Raw genomic sequence first — 12,468 nt, forward strand, 5'->3', positions numbered from 1 at the left:
TATTATTAATATTATTAATATTGCAAGACTATTCCAAATTCAGTTTGCCAAGAGAAATCTTGAGGTCCCTTTGAGGTCTCCCTTCCAACCCAAACCATTCTGGATTCCGTGGGAATTTCCCCAGGGAAATAATTGGTGGATTCACCAGTGCTGGTCACTTTTAGGATTTGGCTGGGCCATTTTGTATTGCCTGGTGCTTTCCCCAAGCAAGGTTGGAGCAGCCAATCCATGCCAGGATAATCCATTTCCAGCCTGGAATGCCATGGCTGGAATCATTCAGTACTCAGAACTCCAGTTCTACATATTCAGGGGAAAGCAGGAGGAGGGAAAAATAATTAAATTAAATAAATAATTTTTTAAAAAAATTTTAAAATCAAAATTAAAACCTAATTAATTTTAGCTCTAATTTGGTCCTTTGCTCTGAATTAGTGGCTGGGAGCACAGTGAGTGCATCCTGGTGCACACCAGCTGGTCAAGGGCACCCTGAAGGAAGGATTATCAATAATATTATTAATATTGCAAGACTATTCCACAGTGAGAACCCAACTCACTGAGTGATGAGTTGGACAAGCAGGAATTCCACTTCCAAACTACCCTCCTGATCTAACCCATGCTCCTGTACATCCATTCTGTGTCAGTGAGACACAGAGCTGCTCCTCCAAATTCAGATTGCCAAGAGAATCCTTGAGGCAAGAGGAGGCACCCTAAAATAACATGAGGAGAGGATTCTGTGGAGCAACTTTTATCACTCAGAAATTAAATTCTGGTCTGAAGCAGCCACTCAGGTTCACTTTTACAGTCCATGGAAAGGAAAAAATTTCATTATTGTATTCAAAGTGATATTGAGAGGAAAACAGGCTGGCACGTAAGACAAAGAATGAGATCAGCGTTTTGGGGAGTTGGGTAAATTACACTCTGGTATCATCATCTGCGTGCTCAGGATGGACAGAGCCTGGCACTAAACAAGAACCCCAACATTTATAAAACTGGGAGCGATGGATTTCCTGCAGGGATCATTTTGAAAGGACAATTCCCTGAATTACAGCAGTTCCAGCATGGCTTGGCCCAAGTGAGAAGGCTCCTGGTTGTTGTGGATGGTCCCAGAAAACTGAGTTACAATAAAAATACAAATCTCTGAGTTCCTGTGTCCTGGATTTTCCATCAGGTTACTCAGTAATTAATTAATTCAGCACCAGACAGGGTGGGGGCACAAAGGTTGATCTCAGTGCCTGCTGCAGCCAATATAGTAATAATAAATAAATAAATAAATAAATAAATAAATAAATAAATAAATAAATAAATAAATATTAATGTTAATTTACTTATTATATAATTAAATTAATAATAATAATATAATAATAATAATAGTCCAGTGCCTGCTGCAGCCAATTTAGTAATAATAAATAAATAAAAAATAAAATAACATTAATGATAATGCCAATGATGATGATGATGATAATAATAATAATAATAATAATAATAATAATCCACATATATTTATAGTGCATTCCATCAGATCAAGTGGAAGAATTTTCCAAGAATTCCTCAAATATCATAAACCAGCTGCAATAATAATAATAATAATAATAATAATAATAATAATAATAATAATAATAATCCTCCACATATACTTATAGTGTATTCCATCAGATCAAGTGGAAGAATTTTCCAAGAATTCCTCAAATATCACAACAAAGCTGCAGAGCAGCAAAAAAAATCCAATTTTCAGAGGAGAAACGATACTGGGAGAAGTCACCTGGGAATGGTGAGACTGGAAATAGAGCATCCACCTGCCTGTCCCTTCCATGCTTTTCATGGAATCATCTCCTCCTTCCAGTAAAACACAGAAATTTCCCTTTATGAACAAAAAATGTGCCCCAAACAGCACCTGCAGCAACCAAACCCCAGTTCAGGCACCACAGCAGGGAAAGGTTTCCAACCCTACAGAATTCCCCTCAAGCAGGATTTTGGGGGAGGAGGTTTGCTACAGCTGCAAGCCTGGATTTTGTATTATTTACTCAGAAATTCTGCAGGATGAGATGATGTTTGCTTACCTTTTCTTCCACTGAGACCTTTTTGAGGTCCAGATGCGTGACTTGGAGCAACATGAAAATCGCTGAGAGCCAATAACTGCCTTTTTCCTGAGGGGAAAAATTTCCATTTTGAGAAAAAATACTTCACTTCATCCAGCCTGTATTGAATTCCAATCAGCTAAAATTAAGTCTTTGTCAATAAATTGCAAAATAAAAGGTTTTTTTTTTTTACCCTGAAGGGTGTCAAGGCACTGCCTAACCCGAGCCTTCACTGCTGCAGCAAGAGCTGAATTGTTCAAAAGTTGGTAACCCCAACATTCAAAAGGCCAAGATGGGAATTTAAAAATGGAAAGGGATTTGATCAGACTTTGCTTAGGAGAAGGAAAAGCCTTTCAGATTGTGGAAAATCAGGAATAGTCTATTTCAATTATTTTTCCTGCTAATTTTATTGTGGGCCACGACAAATCAACCTCAAAAAAGCCAATAAAAAACAGGCAATTACAAGAAAAATTAAACTCTTAATACTTTTCTTCTTTCTGGCATTGGGAATGAGTGTAAAATTCACACCAAATTCAGAAATCACAAGGGCTGGGATAGGATTGTCTTTGATCACTCAGGACAAATGACCTGCCCACTTCTAGAGACAGAAACTGAGGCTAAAAGGATTCAAACCAACAGGTTTAGGTTCTCATTTTTGGCTCTCTCTTACCTGTAGAGGGTTTTTTAGAAGGTTTAAATCCCTGAGGAGAGGCAGGTCCTCAATCCATTTAAGCTCACTCAGCTCAGCCACCTGAGCAGGGAGAGAAACAGAGCATGAATCAGAATCCAGGAGAACTAGGCGGGGAAAATGAACTATTTTAATGCCTGCTCCTCAAACCTGGGCATTGAAAAGAGTCATTCTAAATCACAAGAGGGGTTTACACGTTAACTGCACTCAGTGAGGCACTTCCAGGCACAAAAGGAGGTGACTTGGCTGCTGGCTGGAGCAGCAGGATAATCCACACAGCAATTTCCAAATGCACCTGCACTTTCCCAGCTCTTTCAAATGTCAAACCCTGACACATTTGGCTTTTTATGTGCTGATGTGCTTGAGTGAGGCAGTTCTGCAGTTAAATTCCTGCTCTGGCTGGGTAGTTTAAAAAAAATAAATAAATAAAATCGTTCTAAGAGTTTCTTTTCACTGAAGTTCAAGTTCATCCTACACATCCAAGGACAAAAATCCTGGTCCTTTTTTAACCAAGGATAACCAAGGATTTTTAAAGCAAAATCCTGGTCCTTTTTTAACCAAGGACTTTTTTAACCAAAATCCTTGCCCTTTTTTAACCAAGGACTTTTTTAACCAAAATCCTGGTCCTTTTTTAACCAAGGATAACCAAGGATTTTTAAACCAAAATCCTGGTCCTTTTTTAACCAAGGATAACCAAGGATTTTTAAACCAAAATCCTAGTCCTTTTTTAACCAAGGATTTTTATACCAAAATCCTGGTCCTTTTTTAATGAAGGATAACCAAGGACATTTTTTAACCAAAATCCTGGTCCTTTTTTAACCAAGGATTTTTAAACCAAAATCCTGGTCCTTTTTTAACCAAGGACTTTTTTTAACCAGATGAACTTGGTTAAAGAAGTCCTTGGTTATGCTTGGTTTAAAAAGGACCAGGATTTTTGTCCTTGGATGTGCCCAGAGGGATAAATCAGGGAATCCAGAAGCTCCAGCCTATCTGGGGTCTCAGTGGTGCACAAAGGAAAGCTGGGCACTCATTAATGGGGTTAATCACGGTTTGTGTGGCCCAAACCAGCCTGGTTTTCTGCTGAAAAATGGAATTAAAGAATCATTGTGGAAAGGGTTGGGTTGGAGGGACCTTCAAACCTTCAAACCCATCCAGTGCCACGGGCAGGGACATCTCCCACTGTGCCAGGGTCCAGCCTGGCCTGGGACACTTGATCCAGGGATGCTCTGGGAATTCCAGCCCCAAATCCAATCTCAGTCTCTCCTCTTTTACTGCAGAACCATTCCCTTTTCTCCTGTCTGTTGTTTTTCCATGTAAAAATCCTCTCTCCATCTCTTTCATAGCCCCTTCTAAATCCTGAAAGGCCCAACTGAACCTAAAACCTCCAGATTCTCCCTAATTTATACTCAATCTTTTTAAAGTGCCTAAAATCATAAACCTCAACCCCAGCCTGCTCTAAACTCACTTTGAGATGAGAATCACCCCACCCAGGACAGTTCTGGTGAAGTTAAATGTGATCTGAGTGGATTTCTTCAATAAATCCCAGAATTCCAGCCATCAACAGCTGGAAAATCACTGAGTGCTTACAAACCACACATTTGCAGCTGAACCTGTTGTGCCCATTTTGTAAAAAAAAAAAATCAAGAATTTAAGATCATTCTTAATGGTTGTGAGCTGAACTAACTCCCTGTGTTAATTAATTAAAACTCCTCTTTAAATGATTCTTTAGAAGGCAACATTAAAAAATAAAAGTTCAAAATAACATTTGAAAAACTCACTGAACAGTTTCAATGACATCATTCAAAGAGGCAAGTTTTGATGAGGTAAAATCAAGAGTTTTTCTGTGCTGGAAAGAACAGTGGAAAACAAATAAGGCATTGGAAGTGGTGCTATTAATGTTAATAACAAGCACACCATTAGAGAGTTTCCTGTCTGTTGCAATTGAGGCACCTTTAAATGTCAGGCAGAAAAAAAGAATGCACAGTGACTCGAATTAAATCCACTTGCAAGGAGAGAAAAATGACAGAAAATGTAGGAAATGTTCCACTGCTGCTTTATATTTTTGTTTCCTTAGGTTATCTTTTTTTTCACACTTCTTTGACGTCAAAGTGATTCATGGATTGATTTTTTTTTTTTTTTCAGTTAAGGATGCTGGAAGATCAATATCGAAATTATTGTGGATATTTGGCTTGGCATTCAAAATTCAAAAGAGTTGGATGGTGCCATTGTATTTCCAGTACAGAAAATTGTGCTGCATAACAAAATCCACTTTTTAACAGTTTTTTTTTTTGCGGTTCTGCTTTGCAGGGAGTTTCCAGCTGAGAGCTCAGAAGGATCTGTGGTCATAAAATTGGGCTGGGAGGTATTAACAACCTCCCCTGTGTGGTGTAAGTAAAGATCTTTTGGAATAATTGAGGTGGAAAAGCTGCAAACTCATCCCTGCCTGACCCAATCCTCAGTGAGCGAGAGCACCAAAGGGGCACCTGAGTGGAGAGAAAGCCACCTCAGATATCAAATAAGGGCTGAGAGGACGCCAGCAATCAACATGGGAAACACCAAAAAGAAAATAATTCAGCTTTTCTAATCACTCCTTGCAGTGCTGGAGGATTTTTGGAGCCCTTCAAGGAATTTGTTGTTGAAAAATGAAAATATTCCGTGCTGTTGGAAGGAGCTGAGCTCAGCCGGGTACCTGGTTGTCCTCCAGGTTGATCGCCTCCAGCAGGTCGTGCTCCTCCAAGCCTCGCAGGCTGTTTATTTTATTGTTGGACAGATTGACACACTGCAGATTTTTCAAGCTCTTCAGCCCATCCACCTTCTCAATCTGGTTAAAGCTCTAGGGAGAAGAATGAAAACAGAGAAACTGCAAATAAACCTCTATGGAAAACAACATTCCTGAGGGGAAAACGGTGTTATTTGTTGGATTTGAGGAGTTTTTGTCATGGAGAATCCTGTCAAAAATAGGACTTAATGCATTAGCCTCATGCACATCCTAATGTGTTAATTTCTGCTGATAAACCCCTATGGAAAACAATATTCCTGAGGGGAAAAAAACAAACCAGTTATTTGTTGGATTGGAGGACTTTTTGTCATGGAGAATCCTGTAAAAAAAAGGACTTAATGCATTAGCCTTGTGCACATCCTGATGTGTTACATTTCTGCTGATATACCTCTATGAAAAACAACTCCTTTTTGCCTTCTGGAATGTTGTTTGTTGGATTTGAGGAGTTTTTGTCATGGAGAATCCTGTCAAAAATAGGACTGAATGCATTAGCCTCGTGCACATCCTGATGTGTTATATTTCTGCAGATATATCCCGATGGAAAACAACTCCTTTTTTCCCTCAGGAATGTTGTTTCCCATAGAGGTTTATCAGCAGAAATGTAACACATCAGGATGTGCATGAGGCTAATGCATTAAGTCCTATTTTTGACAGGATTCTCCACGACAAAAAGTCCTCAAATCCAACAAATAACTCTTTTTTTTTCCTTCTGGAATGTTATTTGTTGCATTTGAGGATCCTTTCTTGTGGAGAATCCTATCACAAGTAGGCCTTTCTGCATTTTTCTCATGCACATCCTGATGTGTTATATTTCTGCTGATATACCTCTATGGAAAACAGCATTCCTGAGGGGAAAAAGGAGTTATTTGTTGGATTTGAGGATCTTTTCTCATGGAGAACCCTGTCACAAATAGACCTTTCTGCATTAGCCTCATGCACATCCTGATGTGTGACATTTCTGCAGATATATCTCTATGGAAAACACCATTGCTGAGGGGAAAAAAACAATATTTGTTGGATTTGAGGATCCTTTCTTGTAGAGAATCCTGTCACAAATAGGCCATTATGCATTAGCCTCATGCACATCTTGATGTGTCACATTTCTACTCATGGAAAAAAGGAATCACCTCTCTCCTGATTAGCTTATCTCCAACTCACCTTGAAGAGACAACAGCAATAAAAAGAGCTCTGACAATTTTTAAAAGCTGATATTGGCCCCAGAACACTCTTGTCACCATCCAGCTCAAAATTTAGAACACAGAGATGCATGGAAAATTATGGAATATATATACATAAATACATTGAATTTCCCTCTGTAATCATGGCTCTATTTACACTTGTGATTACAGAATAAATAATGAAAAAATTAAGGTGGGATAGAGAGGAGACAGGCTGAGGGTTGGGAATGCTCCCCTGGAGAAGGGAAGGCTCCAGGGAGAGCTTCCAGCACATTGCAGGCCTGCAGGGGCTCCAGGAGAGCTGCAGAGGGACTGGGGCCAAGGCCTGCAGGGACAGCACCCAGGGAATGGCTCCCAGTGCCAGAGGGCAGCCAGGGATGGGATCTTGGCAATGAGGAATTCCTGGCTGGGCTGGGATTGCCAGAGCAGCTGGGGCTGCCCCTGCATCCCTGCAGTGCCCAAGGAAGGATTGGAGCAGCCTGGGATAGGGGAGGTGTCCCTGGAATGAGCTTGGAGGGCCCTTCCCACCCAAACTGCTCTGGGATTCTGGGATTTGGGACACTCAGAATCCATCCCGAGGGATTTTTATGGAAGTTGGGGATGGAAAAGGGAAGGGAGACCCTTCCTGGAGTCCTGAGATTCCCAGTGAAGCCCCCGGATCCCAAAATCCCTTCCTAGAGAGGAGTCGGGGTGGGGATGGATCCAATCCCAGGCTGGGAGAGCTGGGAATGGAGGGAATTCCCTGGAGAGGGAGACTGGGCTGGGATTTTGGGAAGGGATTCCCAGAGCAGCTGGGGCTGCCCCTGATCCCTGCAATGCCCAAGGTTGGACACTGGGGCTGGAGCAGCCTGGGACAGGGGGAGGTGTCCCTGCCATGGCAGGGGTGGCATTGGGTGACCTTGAAGGTCCCTTCCAACCCGAAACCATTCCATGATTCCCTGATTCCCTGGTATGATACCAAAATCTCCCTGGAGTACATAAATCTACAGTAACGCACATCAAGCGAAGGCTCCATTCGCTTGTCAGTGACAGCACAGAAATGTTTAAAAAATAATAATTAAAACCCCCCAATTTCCCTGTCAGTTCTTCCAGACTTTCCCACACGAAACGCCCCAAATTTCTGAGAACCAACCCTCAGAGTTTTTTCAAACAAGGCCCTGATTTCTCACTGGCCTCCAGATGGTTTCACTCCTCAGGGCCTCACAAATCAGAGACTCATTTCTGCCCAAACTCCAAGCAGGGATAACAATTCCATGCTCATCCCTGTCCCACACATTCCCAGATGGCCTCTCCACAGGATTCCTCCTCCATAACCTTGCAAATTTTATTTTTCCATCAGCCTCACCTTGTGCTGAAAGCTTGGAAGCCTCATCTCCTATTAATAAATATTTAGGAACTGTTGAAATAAATAAGCCAGCTGACTCTAATGTTAATCCAGTTGTCTGTCCTTGACATTTTTCCTGACTTTTAAATGTTTAATTAGGCTATTAATAGCATGGAGGCTTCGTTAGACCTCTGGTTAATCAGGTACAACTCAGAGCTGGAATTGCAAAATGCTGGGCCAGAGGTGCACAGAAAATCCTGGGAACAAAAGGGATTTGGGGATGGATCCTTTAAAAACAGAAAATTCCTAAGGGTCCAGTTCATTAGAGCTGTGCTTCTTATTTTATTTTTTTTCCTTTGCAAACGTGAGTGGAATAAAGGGGTTTTTGGTACAGCAAGGGAGAATTTACAGGTTTTGAAGTGTTCTGCCCAAACTTCAGAACTTTCTGCTCTTTTCAAACTTAAAAAAGAAAAGCTCAAGGGGAGAGAAAGCTGAGAAGAAGAAAGGAGAAAAGGAAGGAGGAAAAGGAAGGAGAAAAAGGAAGGAGAAAAAGGAAGGAGAAAAAGGAAGGAGAAAAAGAAGGGAGGAAAAGAAGGGAGGAAAAGAAGGGAGGAAAAGAAGGGAGGAAAGAGAAGGGAGGAAAGAGAAGGAAGGAAAGAGAAGAAGAAGGAAGGAGAAAGAAGGAGAAAGAAGGAGAAAGAAGGAGAATAATTGCTATAATAATAGTAGTAATAATAATAATAATAGCAACTGCATTTTATTCTAATTATTTCTAATTTTTAGAGAAAATGCTCAGCTAAAATCTCTTTCCATCACTTTCCCATGGCTAATTTAAAAAGACAAGCAGTGTTATCAATAGAGATATCAGCACCTCAGAACCCCAAATGAGGAACAGGATCACATTTAATAAGATTTAACTGTTAACAAAATCCCAGCTTTGGACAGAGCAGATTCCCAAAGGAATTCCTGGTGGACCTTTAAACAAACCAGGGATTCGGGGCACACAGTGGTGGAGGGAGTTGCTGTGGCTCAAATTTGGAGAAAAAAGCATCAAAGTATTTTCAAGTATTTAGAAAAAAGCTCCTCACTCACACTCCTAGAGCTCCTTTCAGAACATTTCCATGGGATTTGGCCAATTGGAATTCATCCTCCCCACTAAAAATGAGACCAAATTCCAATTTATTGCCACTGAGAGCTCCTGGAGGTATCATAGATGTGAAATATAATTTTTATTTGAATATATTATTCAAAACATGCTAAATGTGAACACCTTCCCTGAATCCTGCAGCAGCCAAGGGCCAATCTGAGCTGGTATTTTCTACATCCAATTTTACAGAATAGAAGAAAAACCTTTAAATTTTTTAAAGGGATTGGAAAAGGAATATTCCTATTCCTGATAAGGGATTCATCCACTTCACTTCAAATATTTATGTGGGTGCTTAAAACTAATGTAGCCAATAGGAGCACTATGTAGGTTTTTTGGGATTTATTTTTGAAGTCCCATTAAATATTTTTCACTTCTTATTACAGAGTAAAAGCTGTTTTAAAGCAGCCTGTTGCTTTTGGAGCCACTGGATTGCATTAAAAATAGGTTTGGTTGTGCAACATTTGCATTATTAATTTTGAAAATTTATAGTATTGCAGATATCTCTGATAATTCGTTATGTAATTATCTTCATATTGATAATATTTATAAGAAATTATGTAATAATACTTATGAAATATGATATAAATTATATATAATGTATATTATACGTAATTTATAGAATATATTTGTGTCATAAAAAGATTTTATTTATAAAATATGTAGTATATAATATATATTACATTTATTATATATTAGATGACATTATATAATGTATAACATATAATATAGTGTATGATACATTATATAACATATGATATAATATATGATATAGAATATCATATATTATATATCATATATTATATACCATATATATAAAATATATAATACACTATATATTATATTATATTATAATATATGTGATATTATATAATATATAATATAATATATAATATATAATATATAATATATAATATATAATATATAATATATAATATATTATATATTATATATTATATATTATATATTATATATTTAATATATAATATATAATAAAACATTATATTATGAACCATAACATTATATTATATAACATAACATTACATGACATTATATAATATAAAATATAAAATAATATATAATATAAAATATATAATATAAAATAATATATATAATATTTCTTATCCTCATATTTATAATATTATATTTACTATTTATATCCAGGTACTGCTCTCTGGATAAGAGCCAGTCAGGAAAAGCATCAGAATGCAATTTTTCTCACCAGATTGAGGACTCTGACGGGCAGATTGTGCAGGCCCCGGATGGCAGCGAGCCGGTTGTGTGACAGTCCCAGCTGGGTCAGGCTGTGACACTCCTCCAGCCCCCGGATCTCCTCAATCTCATTAACTGTGCAGAGCTCTCAGGAAAAACAAAGGAGCTGAACACAAAACCTGAGCTGTAATGAGGTGATAAATTAACAAAATGGGTTTATGGGGTGGGGAGCTGGACAGGAAAGGATTTATCCTGAAGGGGTTTAAATCCCACTGCTCCTACAGAAATTATTCAAGTTTTTATTCAAGTTATATTTTTATGGGGTTATTTTAGTTTAAATTATACCTGTTGTGTCCTGGCCATCTGTCCTGAGAGGAGAAAGTGTATTTTAAATTAACATCATAGATAAAAACAACAGCACAAGTAATTAGAATTCCTCTCAGGGAACTTCAGCATTACCAGAACTCCTCAAATTCCCTAAACAAAGAACCTGTGACAACAAATCCAGCTCCAATTCCTCCTTGGAATGGATGAAGTGAGAGGAACCTGACCCTGGATCTGCCCAAAATCAGGTAAAACTCTGGGACTCTTTGGTGACTGGAGTTAGGCAAAAGTTTGAATAAAGAAAAATTAAAGTTTAAGCCACAAGCAGCCATGTGAGGCAGCAAATTGCTCAGCCCTGACTAATAATAAATTCATTTTTAGCCTTTTCATGACTCACTATAAAGCTTTGTCACTTATTTTTGGCCAAGTTGTGTCTCTCTCTGTGTGGACAATTCCTCCCTTTAGAAAGCTCTCAGGTGTGCACAAAAAAAAAAAAAAAGAGAAAATGTCCTGACCATGTGCATCAAAATTCACTAAAAATGGTGAGGAAAGGTGAGTCAGTGTCACTGGGAAAGGAATGGGAAAGGTTTCTGCTTCTGCAGGAGATTTCAGAGAGGATTTTTCCATCTCTGATTAAAAATGGGATTGTTCTGCCTGGTGAGGAGAGTTCGACACAGATTGGTGCCACTGAATTCTGAATTTCCAACCCTGCCCTCATTTTCCTCTTTTTTTGGGGGTTTCTCTTGTGTGTATGAAAACATTTTAATCTCCATTTCACCAAAGAGGAAATCTGAGGCAGCATGAAAAAAATCCACCAAAAATCCACAATATCAAAACCTACAGATCAGCTCCACAAAACAAATATTTGATTTTATATTTTTTTTAATTTTCCCCCCTTTTTCATTTTGCTGGAGGGGTTTTTGCAGCATGATGGAAAATTAAGACTGTAAAAAAAAGAGTGTTTTGGTGCCATTTTTGACAGGATTTGTGTCACCTGCAGGCTTTGTAAAGTGGGAAGAACACAAATAAATAATATTTTTTTAAAATAAAAAACTACTTTAATAAATAACATAATATGATATCATATATATTATATTTATTTATATAATACATACTATAGTTATTATATATCTTTATTTTAGATAGATTTATTTTAATATATATAATTTAAATTTTATCTTTAAATTATATATAATATATAATATTATACTTATTATATATTATATATTATTTATTACATATTATATATTATATATATATAATTATATATAATTGTATTATATATATTCATATAGTATATGTTATATTTTAACACCATCACTGCTGAAGTAAATTAAGCTCAGTCTCAGCACCAGAATTACAATTTTACCTCAGCATTAAGGACAAAACTGACATGAAGGGAAAATACAAAGAAAACTGGAATTTATTTGAAGAAATAGCAAAAAAAAAATCAATTTTTCTCCCATTTGGGATTCCCCAAAGGATACAATCCAGCAGGAGCTTGGTAAGTGAGTGGTATTCTGACAAATCTTTCATTTTTGGGATGTGATTGTGTGAAAAATCTACTTCCTAAAGGAAAAAAAAAAAAAAAGAAAAAAGAGAGGAATTTGGGGTTATTTCTTCAGCACTTACTCTGGCTGGGAGTTTGTTCCATCCTCCCTCCACATGCAGGGGTTCAGTGTGGGAGAAAATAAAAGACATAAATAAAATACAAATAAATGAACAAAAATATAAATAAAATGCACAT

The 12,468-nt window shown here is 37.8% G+C and overlaps 1 protein-coding gene across 2 annotated transcripts in view; it reads right to left on the minus strand.

The window, feature by feature from the left end:
• LRGUK (leucine rich repeats and guanylate kinase domain containing) overlaps positions 1-12,468 on the minus strand; it is a 60,259-nt gene that overhangs the window by 41,473 nt on the left and 6,318 nt on the right. For both annotated transcript variants that reach the window (XM_066551062.1, XM_066551061.1), the window contains exons 5-9: positions 12,209-12,290; positions 10,408-10,532; positions 5,450-5,593; positions 2,743-2,823; positions 2,055-2,141 (exon numbers count right to left, since the gene is read on the minus strand). In XM_066551062.1, the coding sequence (XP_066407159.1) occupies positions 2,055-2,141; positions 2,743-2,823; positions 5,450-5,593; positions 10,408-10,532; positions 12,209-12,290 (519 nt within the window). The remainder of the gene's footprint in view (positions 1-2,054; positions 2,142-2,742; positions 2,824-5,449; positions 5,594-10,407; positions 10,533-12,208; positions 12,291-12,468) is intronic.

The sequence above is a fragment of the Molothrus aeneus genome, chromosome 5 (assembly GCF_037042795.1).
Source record: "Molothrus aeneus isolate 106 chromosome 5, BPBGC_Maene_1.0, whole genome shotgun sequence".
NCBI lineage: Eukaryota > Metazoa > Chordata > Aves > Passeriformes > Icteridae > Molothrus > Molothrus aeneus.